The sequence below is a fragment of the Scyliorhinus canicula genome, chromosome 6 (assembly GCF_902713615.1).
Source record: "Scyliorhinus canicula chromosome 6, sScyCan1.1, whole genome shotgun sequence".
Lineage (NCBI taxonomy): Eukaryota > Metazoa > Chordata > Chondrichthyes > Carcharhiniformes > Scyliorhinidae > Scyliorhinus > Scyliorhinus canicula.
The window spans coordinates 22042755-22067661 of NC_052151.1; the positions used below are offsets into that span (position 1 = coordinate 22042755).

The 24907-nt window shown below is 46.0% G+C and overlaps 1 protein-coding gene across 4 annotated transcripts in view; it reads right to left on the reverse strand.

Annotated features, from left to right (window-relative positions):
• The window catches only part of kif6 (kinesin family member 6), a 683903-nt gene that overhangs the window by 19868 nt on the left and 639128 nt on the right, over positions 1 to 24907 (reverse strand). The window contains exons 19-21 of one of the 4 annotated variants that reach the window (XR_005460902.1): positions 19665 to 19762; positions 2370 to 2459; positions 2125 to 2149 (exon numbers count right to left, since the gene is read on the reverse strand). Coding sequence is in view for 3 of the 4 variants with exons in the window: in XM_038799043.1 (XP_038654971.1) it covers positions 2154 to 2187; positions 2370 to 2459; positions 19665 to 19762 (222 nt within the window). In the remaining variant the exon portion in view is untranslated. Of the gene's footprint in view, positions 1 to 2124; positions 2188 to 2369; positions 2460 to 19664; positions 19763 to 24907 lie in introns of all 4 variants that reach the window. The other 3 variants (XM_038799043.1, XM_038799042.1, XM_038799041.1) reach the window with 3 other exon arrangements.

Here is a 24907-nt window from a genome sequence, read left to right on the forward strand (position 1 = left end):
CTTTCCTGCAAAGTAAATGAAATAAAGAAGGAAATGTGGAGCAGTTAGCCCATGAAACAATTGAAATGAGCCCATGAAACCACTGAAGGGGCTGGTTTAGCACAGTGGGCTAAACAGCTAGCTTGTAATGCAGAACAATGCCAGCAGCGCGGGTTCAATTCCAGCCCCCCCCCCCCGAACAGACACTGGAATGTGGCGACTAGGGGCTTTTCACAGTAACTTCATCAAAACCTTCTTGTGACAATAAGCTATTATTATTATATTATTAAATGAATTATTAATTTCTGGAGTAAAAGGGACTGTGGACCTCTATGATTCATGTTTTCACAAGTGGAATATCCATAATGCAAACTGCTGGTGCAGGGAGTACTAGAAATGTACAGCAGAATACTGAAAGCTGCTTTTAGTAGCTGCTGTCTTCTCACTGGGTCAGCTTGTAACCTTGGTAAGTTTGGTAAATTGGCTTTGGGTTGCATTTATCAGGCATCTGAGACCCCATCAAACTGCAGGGATTCTGTAGTGGATTCTCACCCACTTACCTGTCAGCTACTCCCCTCACTCACTTAACGGCATTCTACCAACTCACCCCTTTCCTTGCGCACTTACTTTCTCTCGTAGCTTCTCAAACTAGTTTTGGAACATTTGAACACAACTTAAATTCCAGACATGTGGAACTCCACCTTAGGGTTAAAAACAAAGAGGAGCGCAATGGGATCCAACAGTGATTGCCATTCCTCGGGAAATTAATTCCAAAGCTTCAATGACTCGAGAATCAAGGGCAATCCTCAGCGTTGGCAACCTGAAACTAGTTTATTTTTCTTTCACAGAATCTGGCTGAACTGGGGGCAGGGGAGTTAGAAATTAGAGAATGATTTTGTGGGAATGCTGCTGGGGCGATAAATTTGCTGTTGGGTAGTAACTTTGTTCTGGGAATATCTTACTGGCTGCTGTCAGTTTTCTGTGTATTGGAAGCACTAATGGGTAATACCATTGGCAGGCTGGGAAGATGCAAGCTGCCATGGTCACAGCTGGTGTTCCTGGATAATGTTAGCAAATTCAAATATGCTGAATGCACCACCTTTATTGTGTAAATATTTTTCTTCTTAATTAACTTAACTTCTGACAGAGTACTGTATGGATTTGTGCCCAGTCACAGCTGCCATGTCCTTTTGTTGTTCAATGACACAGGATGAAGGTTTGTCTCCAGCCCAAGCATGCTCCTCCCGTTCAATACACCTATCCATTAGTGCTGTGCTCCAATGCAAAAACATCACTGCGGCAGTGGTGCTGTTTTATACCTTAGAAGTGCTGCTCTTCCATGTCCAGAAAGATACCAGAATACCTATTCTGGTTCCTATGGCGCTGCAGGCTAATTTTCAGATTGAATATTCCCTCAGCCTTGTGAGCTGGATTCCCCCAGGGGACCTGTGCACTATTTCCATTGGAATGCTTCAGCTGAAACTCTTAACAGGTGCCTGTGACTAAGGGCGGCATGTGGCACAGTGGTTGGCACTGGAACCGCGCCGCTGAGGAAGGACCCGGATTCGAATCCCGGCCCTGGGTCACTGTCCGTGTGGAGTTTGCACATTCTCCCCCATGTCTGTGTGGGTTTCACCCCCACAACCCAAAGATGTGCAGATGTGCATTGGTCACGCTACATTGCCTCTTAATTGGAAAAAAAATAATTGGGTACTCTAAATTTATTTAAAAAAACAAGTGCCTGTGACTAACCCACCCAACTTGCTGCAGTTTTGTCTGCTCAAAACAGACAGAGAAGCAAACACTTGTGCTCCACAGTGTGTTGATCCACAGGTAAGACGAGGAGATAAATTATGATCTGGAATCCACTGCCTGAAAGGATGGCAGAAGATGGCAGAGATGATGGTGTAGTGGTAATGTCGCTGGACTAGTGATCCTGAGGCCCAGGCTGGGGATGTGAGCTCAAATCCCACCATGGTATTTAAATTCATTTGGTCAATCTGGAATTGAAAGTTAATCTCTGTCATGGCAACCATGAAGCTATTATTGATTGATGTGGAAACCTATCTGGTTAACTAACACCCTTTGAGAAGGAAATCTGCCCACATGTGACTCCAGATCCACAGCAATGTGGTTGACTCTTACCTGCCCTTTGGAACGGTTTTGCCAACTACTCAGATTAAGCACAATCGGAGTAGGCACCAAACGCTGGCCCACATCCCATGAAAGAATAAAGAAAAAAAGAAGCAGATTCAGAAGCAACTTTCAAAAGGGAGTAGATAAATACTTGAAAAGGAATTCAACGCCGCAAAAGCTGGGGAATGGGTAACACGGGCTGTTTAGCACAATAGATCAAATGGCCTTCTTCTGTAGAGTAAAGAACGTCTTACCTGAGTTCAGGTGAAGAAAGCTTGCAGGTCCTGACACTGTTCCGTGCAGCAGAGTCTGTGCTCATATAACCACTGCTTGTTTCAACACTGCTGTAAACCGTGAGAAAGGGCCAGAGAAACAATTAATATCCTGGCGATTACTGCACCCCTCACAATCCCACTCCAACCCCCCCCCCCCCCCCCCACCCCCCGTATCAAGAATTAAACAACTGGATCAAATCTGTTCAGGCATCTTAGCCTCACACCACAAAGCTGGGTGAGCATAGTTGCATAACTCTGAGACGCTAAGCTTTGCAGGTAACGTTTTCTCTGCCTACCTGCCCGCCCTCGACCTCGCTGTGATTTTATGGGTAGCAGGCGAGTTCTGGGGCTCCACCTGCCCTCAGCCCAATTTTCCCACCAAAGGCCTGAACCGCCGGGACTCCCCCTCTGCCGCTGACCTCCTCTGGCCAGATTGAAAATTGCAGCCAGGGCAGGAGGTCGCTATAAAGTGGCATCTTCAGGCCTCAATTGATCTGAGGGCAGGTGGAGCCCCAGACCTCGCCTGCTGCCCATCCAATCACAGCGAGGTCGAGGGCCGGCAGGTAGGCGGAGGAAATGTCACCTGCAGAATTGTGCGAAGACAGATGGTAATTCCTTCACGGGCCTCATATACTGGTCAGGGGCCTCCAAACTGCCTGGAAGCCCCCTCCACCCCACTCTTTGACCCACTGCCCACACCACATGCTATCACCCACAGCTGCCCCCCACTCCTGTTTGCTGGAGCCTGCCTGAACGATCACCATGCTGCTCCTCATCTGGGGCTTCCTGCAGCCTGGGCATTAGCCACCACTCCCAGTGACACTGTTGAGACTGAAGAGCTGCTGACCCTCTGATTAGAGGTGTGATCTTCACCTTAAAGACCCTGAAGACAGACAGGTATGTTTGTACGTATGTGCCTGATTGGGATCTAATCCCATTGGGGCCCCTGGAAATAGTCACATACATTTGCCACCCACTCGATGTACATCTGGCAGGGCCATCATTCGTGGCCATTAACTCTGTTTCTCTCTTGGCAGACAGTGCCTGGACTAGTGAGTATCTCCACAATTTTGTTTGCACATCATGTTTCCAGCATTCACAGAATTTTTCCCTTTTGATTTCTGTTACTCTTATTTAAATCAGAATTTCCTCAGTTCATTTTCTGCTTGTTGCCCCATTGTCTGTGGGTGTTGACCTGCACAGTAAAGTTACCACAGGCAGATGTACTCTGGTTCCTCACCCGAAAGCCCATTCTTCATATGTCAGCTTCAACACTGTGGCGATAAGCTGCTTGACCCCTGTCACCTGATGTTCATACAACTTCCTTTATCAGCTGGTGTTGCAACAGGTGTCAAACAACCACATCAGGAACTTAAAAAAATATTATTGATGGGCAAAGAATTAATGCAGCTACTAATTGACAGAACTTATCTAAAATAAATGCATTTACTCCTCCGGTGAGATAAGCATTGGCCATCTTTGCGAGCAGTAGCTGGGGCTGGTTTAGCACAGGGCTAAATAGCTGGCTTTTAAAGCAGACCAAGGCAGGCCAGCAGCACGGGTTCAATCCCCGTACCAGCCTCCCCGAACAGGTGCCGGAATGTGGCGACTAGGGTCTTTTCACAGTAACTTAATTTGAAGCGTACTTTGTGACAATAAGCAATTTTAATTTCATTTCATTTTCAGTATTGGGTTACATTCCGCAGCAGTCTGATGCAAGCAGTTAAAATATCCACTAGATGGCAGTACAAGCACACTCTCGGCCTCTTCATGTCCCAGCAGGTGCAGAACGTTCAGTGAGGCTGGCCACATGCAAGAAGGACATCACTCGTTTGCTGCCTTTCACAATGAAAATGTACTGAAGCATTTTGCAGCCAATGAAATACTTCTGAAATATAGTACTGTTGTAATATAGGAAATGCCACAACTAATTTCTGTACAGCAAGATCCCGCATACAACAATGTGTTAACTTTCTGTGTTTTAGTGATGTTGGTTGAGGGGTGAATATCGGCCAAGACAATATTCAAATTGGCGTCTTAGGATTTTTTGATGTCCACCTGAGATGTCAGACAAAACCTCAGTTTAACGTCTAATCTGAAGGACATCACTTCCCACTTCAGTGCAGGAGTAAAGGTGCCAGCCTGGATATGTGCTCAGGCCTCTGGAGTGGGACTTAACCCATGCCATGCCCTTCTGACTCAGAGGCGAGAATGCTACCTGCTGAGCCACGGCCAGCTCTGAATCATTCCCAATTCACTTAATACCCAAAGAAAATCATCTGAACCGACTGGCACTTGGCTCCATTCAAAATGATTGAATCTGCTATTACGAGGAGGGAGGAAGGATACAGAGTAAACTGGTGATTTCTAGTCAGTGGGGACAGCAGATGTGGCCTCGTCGTCCATTGTTTCCCTTTTGAGAGGAGCACAGCATAGGTACCAAGGAACAGTGGGGGGGGGGGGGGGGGGGCATTCAGCCCCTTTAGCCTATTGTCATTCAATGAGATCACGCTTGATCAGTGACCGAATTCCATTGACCATCCTTTGCCCCATATCCCTTCATATCTTTGGCTATCAATTTTAGATTTAAAATTAACAATTGATCTAGCATCAATTGCGTTGGTCCACCAGACGTGTTTCTTACTTTATCCTGGCTCTTAATGTTTATACTATTCTCTCTGGTCCTATAGCAATTATTTCTACGGAACTAATCGGTTCCTTTTAATAGTTTGAAAACTTCAATCCAATCCCCCTTAGCCATGTTAAGTTTAGGGAATATAACCCCAGTGTGTTTAACCTCTCCTTGTATCTTAATGCTTGGAGTCGAGGTATCATCCTGAGAAATCTACATTGCACTGCCTTCAAGGCCAATATATCCTTCCTAAGGTGTAGTGCTCAGTACTCCAGGTGTAGCCTAACCAGAGATTTGTTTGGCTAAACGTTCTATACCCTAGTTTTCTAGTCCTCTAGATATAAAAAAAAGCAATCTATTAGCCTCTTTCATTAATTTTTGACACTGTTCATGACATTTTAATGAGATGTGCATGGAAAAGCTGTTTTTTTCCTGAAGGCAATGGCTCACATTCAGTGGTAACTCTCTGGTACTTCAGCAAAGTAATTATCTCTGTGTACGCACCTGAATGGGAGGAAAAGAAGAAGGAGACATAGGGAATCAAAAATAAAGCTATTCCTGTCATCACTGGCAATCTGGGGTGCCATGCAGTGGGTTAGCCCAAATGCCTCACGGCGCCGAAGTCCCAGGTTCGATCCCGGCTCTGGGTCACTGTCCGTGTTGAGATTGCACATTCTCCCCGTGTCTGCGTGGGTTTTACCCCCACAACCCAAAGATGTGCAGGCTAGGTGGATTGACCACGCTAAATTGCCCCTTCATTGGAAAACAAAATGAAGTGGGTCTCTAAATATATAAAAAGAAAATCACTGACAATCTGCAAATAATCACTCGCCTGCTCCAGTAATGGCTAGTAAAAAAAAGTGGGAATCCTCACGGACCCAGTGTCATCCCATTGGTCCACTGTGCATGCTGCTCTGTCTGGAATTCGTTAAGCCCATTTTCCGAAAGGAAAACTTGTAGCCTCATGGAAGCCAAATTGGTATCCGATCTGATATCACAGATTATATACTCCCGTGAGCTTGAATGCCCTTATAACGACAAGCATTGAATTCATAACTTCACATCAACAAGTCGATGATCACTTGTAGCTGTCAAACTGTGAAATGGCAGGCACCTTACTGAGTTAATGGATGGTTGTGAAATCTGTCATGCAGCACTAATCCAATAGTGGAAGCCGTCAGACTTATGTCAACAATCATTTTGAAGTACAATTACTCTTTTCACGTAAGCAAATGGATGTAGTAGCTATTTTGTACATGACAAGATCCCATGGAGAGCAATGAAGGAAGGGTTAACACATTTGTTTATGGTGCAGTTGATTGAGAGAAGATGCTTTGATTGAGAGAAGATGCTTTCAACATGTGACCCCAATCCTCTTAACATTTAACACGGGCGGAACGGTAGCACACGGTTAGTACTGTTGCTTCACAGCGCCAGGGATCCAGATTCGATTCCCGGTTTGGGTCACTGTCTCTGCGGAGTCTGCACGTTTTCCTGTGTCTGTGTGGGTTTCCTCTGGGTGCTCTCTCACAAACTCACAAAGTTTCCGCCCACAAAGTCCCGAACGACATGTTTGTAAGGTGAATTAAACATTCTGAATTCTCCCTCTGTGACCCGAACAGGCGACAGAATGTGGTGACTGGGGGCTTTCACAGTAACTTCATTGGACAGTTAATGTCAGCCTACTTATGACACTAATAAAGATTATTATTATTACTTTTAACAGAACCCGTTGACAAGTCCTTTTTACAATTTGACAATTTTAACTATTGATGTTGACAGGTCTGTTGACCGTTCAAATCAGCCGGAAATAATGAAATTGTGCATTTTATATGCACATTCATGCCTACATTTAACAATTCCAAAGAGCACTGCACCTGTCCCAAAAGGCACTTTACCTCCGCCAAAGGGCACATTCCTCAATGGTGTTCCGGGACCGGATCCAAAGGGGTACCTCACCTCTCCAAAGAGATACCCTGGTTGTCCAAAGGAATCCACAAAGTTCAGACCTGTTCTTACCAGGTGTAATTTGCACATTTTGGGTTTCAGACTCCAAAGCTCCCAAAGCCTCGCGTCAGTGGAGGCAGCTATGGCCAGCTGCCTCCACAAAGCCTCGCGTCAGTGGAGGCAGCTATGGCCAGCTGCCTCCGCAAAGCCTCACGTCAGTGGAGGCAGCTATGGCCAGCTGCCTCCACAAAGCCTCGCGTCAGTGGAGGCAGCTATGGCCAGCTGCCTCCGCAAAGCCTCGCGTCAGTGGAGGCAGCTATGGCCAGCTGCCTCCACAAAGCCTCGCGTCAGTGGAGGCAGCTATGGCCAGCTGCCTCCGCAAAGCCTCACGTCAGTGGAGGCAGCTATGGCCAGCTGCCTCCGCAAAAAGCACATGTGCAAAATGTGCCCTACTCCTTTCCTGACAGTACAAAAACAGGGGCAGGACTTGTGATTTGCTATGTTTGCCATTACATATAGGCTCTCTGTTATGGCTACATTCTGGACCATTGTTTTCCCTTTCCCCTGGATTGTGCCTTTTTAAATACCGTTCATCTGTAAATCTTCCAATTCAGGGAAGGTCCACATTCTGAACACTCTGACAGAATTGAATGGATGGTGGACTTCCTGCCCCACCCCATGAACAGTCAGGGAGACGTCGCCAGCTCCGGAGCCATTTGACACTCCAAGGACTTTTAATTTGCTGGAGATGGGATTTCTGCTCCTTGCTCAGATGGAAGTCAGGCCTCAGAATTGGCAGCAACCTTGTAGTCCCAGTAGTGCCATTGTGACGGAGTATTACTGGTGCTCCCTCCACCCCACTTTTAAACAAGGATGCTAAAAACAACATGCCCTTCCAGCATAGATAATTCATACCCACAGAGAACATCAATAACTAAATCATCTGCAATTCCTGTCTGCTTAGCTGTTTAAAATAAATGGGCAAATACCTTTTCTAAAATAACATACAAACTAGTTTCATATGTATTAATCATTGCTAAAGCTTCACAATGCACAATGAGATTTTAAATCTCTCCATTCTGTCTGTGATGAAGCTCCATTAATCTGTGACAACAGGAAGGTCTGTCCTTTGTCTTGAGGAAATAGAATTCCTCTTCTGATTTTTCAGATGTTTTTTCACAAATTATGTCACAAATATTTCCTTTTGCTGAACCAAGTCGCCTTTTGTCTTCAAAGATTTGGCAGATGATGGCAAATGCAACCAAGGAAACAAATAGAAAATAGACTTTTTAAACCGTTCTGCATGAGTTAAGTTTACAGAAAAAGGGGATACATTCGATACACATGTGGATATAGAGGGAAAGGGATAGATTTTAACGTTTGCACTGGGCAGATACTGTGGGATCACTTTGGACAACTGTGGACAATTAGTTTGCTGGGTTACTTGCAGAACACACTGGGAGAATTAGGGAGACTATGGGAACATGCTGGGCAAATGGGCAAGTTTTTTGGTTGAATGGGATACTGTGGAACTGGATAGAATGCTGGAGTGCCCTTGGAGAACAGCAGAGACTGTGGGAACGTGGGTGTTTGAATGGGAAGACTGTGATAGAGAAGGGAGAGACTACAGAAGCACACCCGCCAACTGCCAGAGTGCACTGTGTGAACGGTGGTGACTGTGGGCGAGAGCACTGGGTAAATAGCGCAGCACACTGACCTGGAAAAGCAGGATGACGGTGGGTGGAAACCAAAATGTTTAGGTTATAGAGGCAGCCTCAGATGCTCAAGAGTCTGGTGCATTGTCTATTTGATGAAGCATCTTCTCTCAATCAACTGCACCATAAACAAATGTGTTAACTCTTCCTTCATTGCTCTCCATGGGATCTTGCCATGTACAAAATAGCTACTACATCCATTTGCTTACATGAAAAGAGTAATTGTACTTCAAAATAATTCCTCGCCTTGCAAGTGGAGCACCGAGGGGTGAATTCTGGTTGATGTGTTAGATTACATTATTTTTCATCTTAATTAGCCCACATCATTTTGGTCTAGATAAATAAATGGTTTAGATGAATTACAGAGGCAACATTTGCTTCACAGAAAGCCACAGAGCAACTGAGAAGCATGTCGTCAGAAGGATAAAAAGTAGACTTTGTACAACAACCCAATTTCCTTAGATCTTAGATCCATTAAAATGTACTTAACTATTAAATACTGTAATACATTTCTGCTTGCAGTCAAGTGTGCAGTAAACTGAAATATAATTAAATGCAGGAGCTTTTTGAAGTCCATCTGAAAACACTTAGGATTATTAATGAATTACATAATTCACAACATGCCAAGAACTACTGCTTAGGAACCTGCTACCCCACTTGCATGGAACATTTGTTGGGTTGGTTAAAAAAAAGGTTCTGTATCGTTGCCACCTACTGGCTTCTCTGATAATCTGCCTAAAATTGAAACCGCACAAAGTTCTCTGTGTCTCAGTTTCTTCCAACAGGAATTCTTGAAGGCCAACTTCCAATACTGCTGCATGCAATCTGTGGGGCTGAGTTCTTGATGTGGTTCAGAATCCAGCATCGGGGATAAAATGGGATCGGCGCTACGGATGCTCCGACTCCTCGCTGCCGTCTGGATTCAGGTTCGTGCCCCGCGCCAGTGGGAGGATTCAAATGCGTCATATTCTCCAGGTTCTTGTTTGTGATCCTCCAATCCTCTCGGGCCAGGAATCACATGGGCGAGAAGTGGTTCTAGTCCTGACAAGCATGTACCTGGCACGGTGGACCTTTTGTTGGCCAAGGGGATAATTCTTTTAGGGAGTTGCCCCCCCAAAGTCCAGTGAAGGGCCATCCTCACCCCACACAATGAAACACCTGCCCACCCCACCCTCACCAGATCCCTCCACCGAAGACCTTATAATTAAAGAGACCCCCACCAGGGACCATCAAATTTAAGAGAAACACCCCCTTGATGTTTACAAACATTAACCATTTCAAAGAGAGTTAAGAGCTGTCAATTTCCAGCTCAGTGTTTCAAAATCACTCAAGCATGAAGAGGTGATTGGAAAGCACTTATCACTCTTTGAAGTTTAAACAAAGGTCACTGCTTTTCTCTTTCCAGGAATGGACACTTGATGCTTTCTCTGTCTGAGCCAGCAGGTGTCTGCCCAGGTGAGTGCTACAATGCTACAACAGTAATTTGTTTTCACTGCCGAGAGGTGTCCTCTATGGGGTGGTCTGTATGGGATGTGTTCTTTTATTTATGGGGTCTAATGGGGGTCCATTTAATTAGGGGCCTGTTTTTGTTACTGAAGGGGATAACCTCACATTTATCCATTTAATACTGCATCTGCCATGCGTATGCCCACCCACTCAGCCTCTCCAAACCCCACTGAAACATCTCTACATCCTCCTCACAGCTCACCCTCCCACCTAACTTTGTATCATCTGCAAATTTGGAGACATTTAGTTCCCTCGTCCAAATCATGAATATATAATGTGAACAGTTGGGGTCCTAGCACATATCCCTGTCGTACCACACTCATCACCACCTGCCAATCAGAAAAAGACCCATTTATTCCAACTTTTGCTTTCTGTCTGCTAACCAACCTTCTATCCATTTCAAAAGACCACCCGCAATCCCATGCGTTTTAACTTTACATAGTAATCTGCTATGTGAGACCTCGTCAAATGCCTTCTGAAAGTCTAAATAAACCACATCCACCGGCTCTCCCTGGTCAACGCTACTAGTTACATCTTCAAAGAATTCCAGTAGATTTGTCAAGCATGATTTCCCTTTCGTAAATTCATGCTGGCTTTGTCTGATTATACCTCTGCTTTGCAAATGCTGTGCTATGAGATTCTTCATTATGGACTCTCGCAACTTCCCTACTACCGACGTTAGGCTCACTGGTCTATAGTTCCCTGTTTTCTCTCTGCCTTTCTTTTTGAATTGTGGGGTTACATTCGCTACCCTCCAGTCTGTAGGAACCATTCCAGACTCCAAAGAATTTTAGAAAATGACCACCAATGGATCTACTATTTCTAGGGCCACTTCCTTAAGTACTCTGCGATGAAGATTATCAGGCCTTGGAGATTTATCCACTTTCAATTCTATTAATTTTCCCCAAAACCATTTCTCTACTAATACTGATTCCCTTCAGCTCCTTACAAAAACTTGTGTTTCTCAGAACTTAGACTATGGGACCATAAGACACAGGAGCAGAATTAGGCCACTTGGCCCATCAAGTCTGCTCTGCCATTCAATCATGGCTGATATTTTCTCATCCCCATTCTCCTGCCTTCTCCCCATAACCCCTGATCCCCTTATTAATCAAGAACCTATCTATGTCTTAAAGATACTCAGTGAATTGGCCTCCACAACCTTCTGCGGCAAAGAGTTCCACAGATTCACCACCTTCTGGCTGAATAAATTCCTCCTCATCTCTGTTTTAAAGAATCGTCCCTATATTCTGAGATGGCGTCCTCTGGTTCTAGTTTGTCCTCCAAGTGGAAACATCCTCTCCACGTCCACTCTATCCAGGCCTCGCAGTATCCTGTAAGTTTCAATAAGATCCCCTCTCATCGTTCCAAACTCCAACGAGTACAGACCCAGAGTCCTCAAACGTTCCTTATTGTCAATTTCTTCATTCCAGGGATCAGTCTTGTGAACCTCCTCTGGACCCTTTCCAAGGCCAGCACATCCTTCCTTAGATATGGGGTCCAAAACTGCTCACAATGTTCCAAATCGGGTCTGACCAGAGCCTTATACCGCCTCAGAAGTACATCCCTGGTCTTATATTTTAGCCCTCTTTGCCTTCCTAACTGTCGACTGAACCTGCACATTAACCTTAAGAGAATCGTGAACAAGGACTCCCAAGTCCCTTTGTGCTTCTGATTTCCGAAGCATTTCCCCATTTAGAAAATAGTCTATGCCTAAATTCCTCCTTCCAAAGTGCATAACCTCACACTTTTCCACATTGTAATACATTTGCCACTTCATTGCCCACTCTCCTAGCTTTCCAAGTCCTTCTGCAGTTCCCTTGCTTCCTCAATACTACCTGTTATCTACAGATCTTTGTATCATCTGCAAACTTAGCAACCGTGCCTTTAGTCCCTTCTTCCAGATCATTAATGTATATTGTAAAAATTTGTGGTCCCAGCACAGACCCCTGAGGCACACCATTAGTCACTGACTGCCATCCTGAAAAAGACCCATTTATCCCCACTCTCTGCCTTCTGCCAGTCAGCCAATCCTCTATCCATGCCAGGATCTTACCCTGAACACCATGAGCTCTTAATTTATTTAACAGTTTCCTATGCGGCACCTTGTCAAAGGCCTTCTGGAAATCTAAATAAATCACGTCCACTAGTTCTCCTTTGTCTAACTTGCTTGTTACCTCCTCAAAGAAATCCAACAGATTTGCCAGACGTGACCTCCCCTTGACAAAGCCGTGCTGACTCAGTCCTATTTTACCATGCACTTCCAAGTGCTTCGCGATCTTATCCTTAATAAGACTCTAAAATCTTACCAATGACCGAAGTCAGGCTAACCGGCGTAGAATTTCCCGTCTTCTGCCTCCTCCCTTCTTAAACAGTGGTGTTACATTAGCCACCTTCCAGTCCTCTGGGACCCTTCCTGCCTTCAGTGGTTCCTGAAAGATCATCACTAATGCCTCCACAATTTCCTCAGCTATCTCTTTTCGGACCCTGGGGTGTAGTCCATCCGGTCCAGGTGACTTATCCACGTTCAGACCTTTCAGTTACCCCAGAACCTTCACCTTAGTAATGGCCACTGCACTCACCTCTGGCCCCTGGTTTTCCTGGAGCTCTGGCATCCCACTGGTGTCTTCCACCGTGAAGACTGATGCAAAATAACTATTCGGTTCATCTGCCATTTCTTTGTTTCCTGTTATTACTTCTCCAGCCACATTTTCTAGTCGTCCAATGTCTATTTTTGCCTCTCTTCTACTTTTTATATATTGAAAAAATCTCTTCCTATCTTCCTTTATATTACTAGCTAGCTTGCACTCGTACTTCACCTTCTCCCCCCTTATTGTCCTCTGCTCGCTTTTAAAGGCTTCCCAATCCTCTGGTTTCCCACTAATTCTTGCCACTTTGTATGCTTTTTCTTTAGCCTTTATGCTGTCCTTGACATCCCTCGTCAGCCAAGGATGTCCTCCCCTTAGCATGTTTCCTCCTCCTTGGGATGAATTTCTGTTGTGCCTCCCTAATAACCCCCAAAAACTCCTGCCATTGCTGTTCCACTGTCTTCCCTGCTAGGCTCCTTCTCCAATCAACTCTGGCCAGCTCCTCCCTCATGTACTTACCCTTATTTAATTGTAATACCGTTACATCTGATTGCAGCTTCTCCCTCTCAAACTGCAGGGTAAATTCTATCTCACTAGCTGCTCATACTGTGGCCCATCTCCTCCTGGAATGTGTCTTTACAAATCAGATCTGGAAAGAGATGCAGTGGTTTCTGTTGCTCCATACGCAGGACTCTGGGCTCTACTGTTCTCAGGGATGTTCACCCAGGAATGTAAACTCAGCTTTTCTGATGTTATATATGTGGTCATCACAATACTGGTTATCACCTTCATTTCTTTGCATTTGGCAAATACGTTTTTCAACCAGATCCCTTCCTATGGTCAGCCCTCTCCATTCATCCAGCATCCACACTCACTGGCAAATCTGTGCAAATGATTGCGTTATTTCACAGCTAATAAGTCCTGGAATGGGGCTTGAAGCTCGAAAGCAGGAGAGCTATCCATGTAGCCACTCCAACTCCCAGGCCAGAAAAATATTCTTTCCTACTTAAATAGAGGAAATTGGCACAGATACTAAATCATTAACATGGGAACTAAATAAGTATTTGGGAAATGATTTAGACAGAGCAAGAAATGGGGAATGGTATCAACAGCTCCAGTTAAAGCTAGCACCATAGTAGGTGCATTGACTTTCTCCTGGGTAACAACTTCAATGATTCTTACAAAAGAAATGTTATGTAATCAAGATAATTCAATGTGCATTAATGTCAATGAATTACTTCGAGGTGTAGTCCCTGTCATCTGCAGACAATCACAGAAGTTGATTTGCAAACAACAAACAAACGGATAAGGGAGGATTTCTAACAAGGACAATAAGATAACTCTCCTCTTCTTTGAATAAGACACAAGGGATCTTTCACGTTCATGTGAGCAATCAGACAGAATCTTAGTGTAACATCACACCCAAAAGACAGAGGGCGGGATTGTCCGTCTCGCAGCACCCGTTTTCTGATGCGGCCCGCTCCCCACTGGCAGCAGGAGTCACTGTCCCGGCCCATAGTGGGCACCCCCACATCATCGGGAAATTCGTGGGCATGAGTGGGCCGCCGGCAAAACGGAGGTACCCGCCGACAGAGAATCCAGCCCAGAACCTCTGACAAGGCTGCACTTTTTTGTCAGCCTAAATTACATATTGAAATCTCGAGTGGTTTTTGGTCACACAAACGTCTGAATTAGCAACAGAGCCAGGCTAACAACTATTTCAATAAACCCAGAAATGTGCATAGTGATGATGACAACCTTTCAACAATAAAATGAAAACAGGAGTGCATGGCTGGCCAGTCAACATCTGTGAAAAGGTGTTACAGTGTTCTGGGTCTGTACACTTTATCAAGCTTGAAGCCTGACTGACAGATATGCAAGTTATTCTCTTGATAGCCAGTTGGTAAAGGAACTTTACTTGGAATGGATTTATTCAGAGCGAAATATTCCAGGGATATATCTCCTGACTACTCTGCTCTTGTATCAGTATGTCACTTTATAAATGCTCAAGTAACTATCCAATCAATGCCCTTCACTTGTCAGTACTTAACTTCAACTGAAATAACTAACCGTACATTTTAGTAAGTTTGAAAAAATCTGAATGGAGCAGAAGCGGTCAAGCTATTCTGATAAGGTGAAAATTACCTTGAAATATCTTGTCCTGACAGAACAGGATAAGGTGGATCTGGCCAATTACCACCACATCTGTTCCCTCATCCTCAAGGGAAAAGTGATGGATGGTGTAGTTGACAGTTCTATCAAGCAACATTTACTCGGCAATGAGCCCCTCACTGATGCTCAGTTTGGGCTGCTCAGCTCCTGACCTCACTGCAGCCTTGCTTCAAGCATGGACAGAAGAGCTGAACTCAAGAGGTGAGGTCAGAGTGGCTGCTCTTGACATCCAGGCAGCATTTGGCTGAGCATGGCATCAAGAGCCCTTACAAAATTGAAGACCATGGGCATCAAGGAGGAATGTTTTCTACTAGTTGGGGTCATACCTGGCATAAAAGGAAGATGGTTGTGATTGTTGGAGATCAATAACTCAGTCCAGGAGATCACTGCAGCAGTTTCTCAATGTAGTGTCCGAGGCCCAACCATCTTCAGCTGCTTCATCAATGGTCTTCCTTCCATCAGAAGGTCAGGCGTGAGGTTTTTCATTGGTGCTTGCACAATGTTCAGCACCACCTGTGACTCCTGAGACACTAATGCAGCAAGACCTGGGTACCATTCATACTTGGTCTAATAAGTGGCAAATAACATTTGCAACATGTAAAACCCCATGGAATGTCCATCTCCAGCAAACAAGGATCTAACCATCTCCTGTTAACGTTAAATAGCATTAGCATCACTGAATCAACAACCTGGGGGGTTACAATTGATCAGAAACTGAACCGGATCATGTAAATCCTGTGGCTAAATGAGTAGGTCAGAATGCTGCAGTGGGTAGCTCACCTCCTGACTCCCCAAAGTTTCTCCATCATCTACAACAGTGTTTTTCAAACTTTATTTCCCGGGAACCACTTTTACCAACCGGCTGAACTTTGTTGGCATACGCAGGCTGACCTTCACGACAAATGTCACATTTGCTTATCTTTAATGCAAAAATGGAGCCTGTTGGTCCTCACGATCTCACTTGAATCCGGTGCAAAGGAGGAGAGGAAAATGCACATATCAGGTGCAGTCTTCAGCCAATTCCTTTGTGCCATCTTCATCTTTATCCAGCTTTGCACATGTCGGTCCTCATGAAGGACAAGACCATACCTCAAGAAATCATCTTTATACAGCTTTGTTCCCGAGTTAAGTTTCTTCTTTGTTGGCTGTTAGCCAGAGGCCCTGAAGCTCTGCATAGAGCTAACACTAGCACTGCTCTGTGCTGCCCTGGACTCTCCTGTGCAGCTCTGACAAATAGATTCTGTTGTGAAATCCTGTCCAATAGGTAAACTGCCTATTGAGTCTCTGGCCATCTCTTACATTTAAGATTACCATTCATCTTCACAGCTCACTTGCATTGCTTGCCAGCAGCTGGAAAATGGAAGCAACACTGCTCCGTGATTAGGTGCTAAAAGCACAGACCTGGAGGGTGCTTAACATTAAGTGTGCGTGCAGAGTGCCCACCTGCTCTCTGCTGCCGCTTCTTTCTGGAAACCTCTTTGGGTATGAAGGATAAGCAATAAATGCCGGCCTTTCCAGCAATGTATACATCACATGAAAAAATATAGGAAAAGCTGTTGCAATGGTGCAGATAACACAAAATTATACTCTCACACCATCCAAACAATCTGTGCGGTCCTCTTAGCGGCATTCCTGCCCTCACTGATGTCTTAAGTAGGTTTCCAGGAATGTGTCCAAGGACCTGGTAAGCCTTCTTGTTGCTGAAAATGGGCAGCACGGTAGCATGGTGGTTAGCATAAATGCTTCACAGCTCCAGGGTCCCAGGTTCGATTCCCAGCTGGGTCACTGTCTGTGTGGAGTCTGCACGTCCTCCCCGTGTGTGCGTGGGTTTCCTCCGGGTGCTCCGGTTTCCTCCCACAGTCCAAAGATGTGTGGGTTAGTTGGATTGGCCATGCTAAATTGCCCTTAGTGGTTCTATTGGGCCACCTGGCACAGGGGCCTGCTGAGTTGCCTGTACCTTTCCTTCCACAGGGTGCAAACCTTGGTGGTCAACATGGTAGCCCTGGTTACTTTAATGGTGTTGTAGACACATTTCTCCCATGAAATGCGGACGTCGGCTCCCTCAACCTCAGGGTCAGAACCTCGGACGGGTTTCGGAGATGCTCCTGGTCGGAGGTCCCCGTGATGAGGGCGTTGACCAGATAGACTGTCACGTCAGCTAGACTCTAAACTCTCCAACCTGCCAGTTCCTGGAGCAAGTCGGGCGCAGAAGTAGCGCGGTTGAGCCATCGGGTCCATGCTTAATCGGGCCACTGCCCCTTTGATCGTGCCCAAGCCATCCTGGAATACTGAAATCTGGTCAGAAGCCCTTCAGGATCAAGTAGATGCATGAGGCACAACCGCTGCCAATGTAAACGTAGGTGACGTAACCAATCACGCCCTAGAAAGCTCAGACCATTCCAGTGGGCTACCATCAGAGGAAGATGTGAGGATTGCTGATCAAACTCAACCAGAACAGTTGAGGTGCCCGCTATTGTCAGTGGTTCCTTCAGTGATTGAAGGCCAGACCGACTGTGGTCGAATGTACGGCAACTGACTATCAACACTGCTATGCCACTGTTGAGCTCCACGCAGATGGGTGTCCATTAATTTACAGAGAGACCTGGATGGGTGCCACTCTACTGGTGGGTGCTGTCATCGTCTTCCACACAGTAAGCCCTGTCATGTGGGCCAGTCACGTCTGGCGGTGGGGTGGGCGGGTAGATCCTGACGGGGCCTCCTGCTGCCCTGGTCCCTGTTGCAGCCTCCGCTGGTCAGCAGTCGTATTCTTGTTCCCCAAGGTCGGTAGAGAATGCCCGGAGGCGGTCCTGGCCTCCGTTGTGGCGGCCCATGTTCCTCCTGTATCTGTTCCACTGCCAGCCCCTTGATTCCTCAGTTTTAGCCAATTGTGATTGGCACTCGCCATTGCTTGGAGTTCCCGGGCCCCTTGTATTGCATTTTCTCTGCAGATGGCTATCTCCACCGTGCGTTGCAGTCCAAGTGGGCCTCAGCTAGTAATTTCTTCTACGTGGCCACGTCACAATAAGCGGTCCCAGAGTGTCTCATTTAATGTTGCTCAAAATTTGCAAGTCTCTGCTAGTTTTCAGAGGCGGGCTAGGAAGTCACTCACCCACTCGGCCTGGGCCTGAGTAGCCGTGTGGAATCGGAAATGGCGTACGATGAGCGGCGGTTTCGGGTCAAAATGCTCCCATCCCAAGGTCACCAGGGTGGCAAACGACCGGGTATTTGGGGGTCCAGGTGAGTCAGGCTTTTTATCACTCTGTAGGTAGGCCCTCTACAAGCCGTTAGCAATACCACAGTTTGTCTCTCATCACTGATAATCGCATTCGTCTTAAAAGAAATTGCATGCGTTTGATGTATTGTCCCCAATTGTCTATACCTGCATTAAATGGCTCCACCATCCCTATATGCGTCATTTTGGTGATCAGTACAGGAGCCTCCAGAGGTTTTGATGAGGTGGATTGTGGGCGTAGCAACTGGTATCGATGATGGCTTCACTGAATCCTCATCGCCAGTGTTGAATCCGTGATAAGCAGGACGCATAGATGTAGGTAGAAATTAACGAACAAGGTTTATTAAGATACAAATCCAAACTGCTCTACTCCCCTCAGGGTCTCCTTCGCCAACCTGCACCCAGGCCGGATTTTTATGTGAGTTGCCCCTTATCCCCTTAAAGGGGCAGTTGATATTCTGGAGAGGTCATGGGAAACCGTACGGTTTGACCATGGGACTCCCATTGGGCTTATAACAGTTATATAACAGATTGACATTGGCAGGCAATATTCCTGATCAACTGGTAACCTGGTAGGATTTCTAGGCCCTTCCTACCAGCAGTCCTGTGAAAGGAGATACCTGCAGAAGGTTCCCTGCTGGCAGAGTGGGCGAGCCAGGCAAAATGCTGTAGACATCGATGGAACTGGAAGATCCTACCTGCAGCCAGCGGCAAGCGGTCTCCGCTGCCGGAAAGCACGGGAAGCCGGTGGGGAGGCTGGAAAATTACGTCCATTGTTTTTTCCAATTTTTCTTCATTGTGAATGGCCTGTTTACTCCACTGTGCATGGCTACACCAGCGCATGTCCTAAAGTTTGTCTTATGGAGAGAGATGAAGGCCGAATGGCCTGATTGTGCTGCTATATTTTATGACCTTCTGGAACATCGGTTGTGCACGGCTTATTCGTTGCATTCTGTGGTTTGTTCCCGATTGCTGCAGGGCCAGGCACCTCTGTAATTTAGACAAACCATTTGATCTGGTTCCAGAATTGAAAGGCTTATAGTGTCTAACCCATTACATTACCCAGCTGTTAGTGTGCAAAATGTTCAAATCTGAACTGATTCAAACTAAGCAAAGTTCTGATCTGTTTGTGTTTTGTTCACCCCTTTGAATTTACCAAATCAGATCAAGCCAGTTACAAGTGTTCTGCCAAATAAATAGAGGGAGGGATTCTCTGATCCCTCAGCTGTGTGTTTCTCTGCTGCGGGCCAATTCGCTGGCGGTGGGATTCCACCTTCCCGGTGCTTGTCAATGGAATTTCTCATTGAGAGGTTACCCCACACTGCCGGGAAACCCGCAGGCAGGGGTATGCTGCCAGCGGCAAAAGTGAATCCCCATGACCGGAGAATTCCAGCCAGGATACTGCAAGAGAACAAATTGTTTGAAACCAGCATATCCCAGAAATCTGCACAAGGCGTAGGCAATTAAGATGCTATCTCTCACCTGCTGCTGTGAAGGCTCCTCTGGGAAGCTGTTGGAGTCACAAAAGGGGTCTTATAGGCAGTTTGACAGATGGCCTCGGACGACTGTTCCTGTTCGACCTAAAGAAATACAGTAAATGCAAAATGGTAAAACATTGATGTGCCTTTTTTTTGAAAGAAAGGCTCCACCACCTCAGTTGCGAGGCTATGATTAATAAACACAGACGTTGCTGACAGAAGTGCTTGGTGCCAGGTCAGAACTAAAGCTCAGAGGTCTCAGCCTTCCAATTAACATACGCAGGTGTGAGACACATTCCAATACACAGGCCCTTTCATCTTTTGAGAGGCCTTTTGGAAGAATTTATCCTCAAAGTACTTTTACTCAAGCTACTGTTACTGCTCTGCTAATCAATGTGGGTACATTGAGCAGACCTCCGATGAAAATAGTGCTTGGACATAAAAACGGTAGCCCAAGTGGATAGCACTGTGGCTTCACAGCTCCAGGGTCCCGGGTTCGATTTCCCGCTGGGTCACTGCCTGTGCGGAGTCTGCATGTTCTCCCATTGTCTGCAGGGGTTTCCTCCGGGTGCTCCGGTTTCCTCCCACAGTCCAAAGACATGCAGGTTAGGTGGATAGGCCATACTAAATTGCCCTTAGTGACCAAAATGGTTGGGAGGGGTTATTGGGTTACGGGGATAGGGTGGAAGTGAGGGCTTAAGTGGGTCGGTGCAGACTTGATGAGCCGAATGGCCTCCTTCTGCACTGTATGTTCTATGTTCGATATAACGTTACAGTGGACAAATGTGCCAGAAAGAACTATCTCTGTCACTGGATTGATTCTGGGCGAGGATCAAATCAGTAATGCACCACTGTGTCACATTTTCAATTGGAACTTCCAGCTGGACCAGTGTATGTTTTCACCAAAAGTAAAACCTTAGCACTCTTTTAAACCTTTGGACATGTTTCTTCCTTTGTAATTTGTATAAGTGAGTTGAACAAGGCCTTTGTTATGGGTGGATGAGGACCAAAATTATGGGCAGCAGAACCACTACTGATTTACACTCGCAATGGGAGCGCAAATTCAGAGACAATTTCCTTTCCCTTGCCTTGCAAACTTATGCAGGGCGAGGATTGTGAGGAATTCCCTTGCGAATCCTGCTATTAGGCAGCCATTTTGAGCAGGCGGCCCGATAATGAGGTCGGGGGAGGTTGGGGGGCTCGACCCCCCTCCCCCTCAGCAATGCCCCCTCCACAAGATTTGCTGGTTCACATCCCCCTACACCACCAGGATTGCGCAACACCTCCCTCCCCCCACCGCCTCTCCACCAGAGAGCCCCATTATAGACACCCCACTCATAAGAGAATTGGAACCAAAAACACCGATTACAGAGACCTCCACCAGCGACCCCTAATAAGACGGACCCCCACCAGAAAGCCCTGCATTATAGAGACCCCTATCAAGAAGCCCCCCATTACAAAGACCCATGCCTGGAAGCTAACAAACAGTCCGGACCGAGACAGTGAAATAAATCACTGCTTTAAAACTCACCTGTGCAAGAGAATCTATACAGCGCAGAAAGAGACCATTCGGTCTATCGAGTTTGAACCTACACTCTGAACGAGCACCCTACCTAGGCCCACTCACCCGCCCTATCCTCATAATCCGACCTAACATGCACATCCCGGACACTGAGGGGCAATTTTATCATGGCAAATCCATCTAACTTGCACAACTTTGGATTGTGGGAGGAAACCGGAGCCCCTGGAGAAAACCCACACTGACATGGGGAGAATGTGCAAATTCCGCACAGTCACCCAAGGCTAAAATGTAACCCGGGTCCCTGGAGCTGTGAGGCAGCAGTGCTACCTCTGTGCCACACACTAAATACACCTGCTGGCTCAGGAAGCAGCACCTGTAAATTCCTAGAAAACCACATCAACTGTGTTTAAATCCCCTCAGAGCTTGCAATGCTTTCATTCATATCAATGTGAAATTGTTCTTACTTGGCTGTGACTAACAACTTCCACACAGAGCCAGCTGTCTGGATTGTTTGATCTCATTTCCCTTCGTGCTTGAGTGGATTTCAAGTAGTCATCTGTGAAACTAACCGCAATGTTTATCAACATCTAGCTTTGATTGACATCTGCTGGACCACATCAAAGACAGTTAAGTGCTTTCTGCAGAGTAAAGGAGGAAGTGAGAACACTAAACTATGCAGGAGTTCTCTGATTGGGGGGGGCGATGGCAGGGTTGGGCTGGGCAGGATTTGCATTGTGGTGGTGAGGGTGGTCCTCAATGGACTTTGGCAGCAACGCCCTTAAAGAGTTACCTCCGGATCTTACATGAAATCCTGGCCCAGAGATTCACATGGGCTTGGAATATCCTGTGCCCAGCCTGTTAATATAATGCAACTGGGTGATTTGCACGCTCCAGGGGACCAGAGCATCAGAACGGGATCAACGCCGGCCAACAATGAGCTCTCTGCCACATTGGGAACTCCACTGCTGGCAGCAGAGAATTCACCCACTGTGTCATTGAATATTTGCATTACAGGGTGGTAGTGGGCCGTCTTAATGAACCACTGCAGTCCATCTGGTGTAGGTACGTCCGAAGTACTGTTCTATTAACGGTGAAGGAACGGCGACATAATTCTAAGTGAACATGTGTGTGCCTTGGAGGGGAACCTGAAAGCGGTGGTGTTCCCGTTTATCTGCTGTCCTTGTTCTTTTAGGCAGTACAGATTGTGGTTTGGTAGATTCTATCAAACAATCCTTGGTGAGCACTATAGTGGTTCCTGTACACAATACAACTTGTTGCCATTCCGTTTGTGGTTATGAAAATAGTGCTTGGACATAAAAACAATAGCCCAAGTGGATAGCACTGTGGCTTCACAGCTCCAGGGTCGCAGGTTCGATTTCCCGCTGGGTCACTGTCTGTGCGGAGTCTGCACGATCTCCCCGTGTCTGCGGGGGTTTCCTCCGGGTGCTCCGGTTTCCTCCCACAGTCAACGTTTAAGTTAATGGATGGAGTGCCAATCAAACCATCTGCTTTGTCCTGGATGATGTTAAGCTTCCTGAGTGTTGTTGGAGGTGCACTAATCCAGGCGAGTGGAGAGTATTCCATCACACTCGTGACATGTGTCTCGTAGATAATGGGCAGGCACTGGGGAGTCAGCAGGTGAGTTACACGCTGCAGAATTCCAAGCCTTTGACTTGCTGATGTTGTCAGAGTAGATATATGGCTGGTCCAGTTCAATTTCAGGTTCATGGCAATCCCCAGGATTTTGATAATGGGGGATTTGGTGATGGTAGGATTCTCTCTTGCTGGAGACTGTCAATGTCTGATGCTTGTGTGCGCGAATGTTACTTACCCAAATTTAAAATGTTGTCCAGGTCTTGCTTTATAATGGAGAAGCTAGATCAGGAGCACAGAATTGACTTCTGTAGTACTGTTGGGATATTGTCAGAGCCGCTAGCCTTTGCAATATCAATGCCTTCAAGTGTTTCTTGATGTGCTGTGTAGTGAATCAAATTGGTTGAAGATTGGCTTCTGTGATACTGTGACCTCAGGAGGTCAAGTTGGATCATCCACTTCAAACTTATGGTTGAAGATGGTTCCAAGCACTTCAGCTTTGTTTTTTTGCACTGCTGGGAATAGTTGTGGAACCTGTATTGGGAAGATGGTAAGGTTGCTGTTCAAGCAGGGAGGGAATAAGTTGACGAAGCATCCAAACCTGCCACAAGCTATTGGCAGATTTGCCCTAAGCCTTGCGAAGAGCTGATGCCAACTGACTGGAGGTGCTTAAAAGTGGTCCAGGGAAACGTACAGTCCAAATAGCCATCTTTACCAGAAAGCATGTGAACTCCGACCAGCACTTTTCCCAATGGACAAAATCAAAATCAGAAACTTGCCACTTGAGAAAAGTCGTGCACAATCCTACATTTTACACTATGTGTGGCACAGCATGTTCTGTGTATTGATACACATCATTTGGCACTGATACATTTCTATTTTTAACCTCCTGACAGTGGGAAATGCAGCATTTTAAAATTGCTCAGATCATGCAAAAATGTGATTTCCATTGAAATTGACTGTTATTGGGGAATGTTGAGCAGTACTTTTTGTATTAACTAATGAAATGTCCTTTATCTGGCCAGGCTATGCCACAACATTTACTATACATTAATCTGTTAGCAATCGTGCAGAAATCAGCTTCTATGTTTAATTACAGGGCATTAAAAACACATGGCAGCATTTATCATGAAATGCACCAAACAGAAATGACTGCAAGGAACATTGCCAACAGACCATTTTAACGTTCTTCATCGTCCCAGCAGTCATTTTGGGCAGAGTTATGTCTGGAACACTGGGGCTTTGAAGGGTAACTGCATCAGAAGCTGAACAGACACGTAGTACAATAATTAGGTCTGTACCCTACCAGCAGGGTGGCTGATGCTGGACCAACACATAATTAAACTGTGTTCTGGATAGTACTATGCTGCCCCTGCCTCGCATTCCTTGTTGGAGCATGGCCTGAGCTGCTTCTTCCCATCAGGTGTTCCGTCGCCGTTCAGTGTTCGCTGACTGCTCAGTCTTTGTATTTAGTCTGGTCTGGGTGTGGTTATAAAATGACCATGAAACTAAACTGAGAGAAGCAACTGGAAGCATGAGAGCAGACATTTTAAAAGCATTTGTAAAATAAGTCCGGTTTAGACACGGAAACCGGTGCGTCATCTCTGCATATCTCCAAGGCATAAAGCACACCAATTAGCAACGAGACAGAGAATAGTTTAAATTTACAAGCTCCTGCGCCATTCCTTCCTTCACCAAGACTCCATGCTGTGGGAACGATGGATTTCAGGGTTCAACTACTTGCTCGTTACAGGAATGGATAGTCCAGATGTAGCAGCGACCTGCAAGATGTTACTCATACATGGTCTTGTAGCGGACGGTCAGCAAATGCTCGAGAAGTTCACAGAAGGCGGTAAGTGCTCTCAAAAAGCACCTTGGGCCAAACAGATACCCTAAAAAAGACATGCTCGCATTGTGGATGCACCGATCAATTCCAAACACCATGTCCATCTTGGGGGAAAAAGTGGAACTCCTGCTTAAAGTGGAATAGTTTCAAAAAGGTGCACAATTTGCTGAAGAATAGAACTGTTGAATCTGCGGTAGGTGGAACGCATGGATTGAAGTAGAAGTTACAGAATAAGGTTTATTTCAATGCAATTACAATACTCCTCCACTCCCTGACGGTCTCCTTT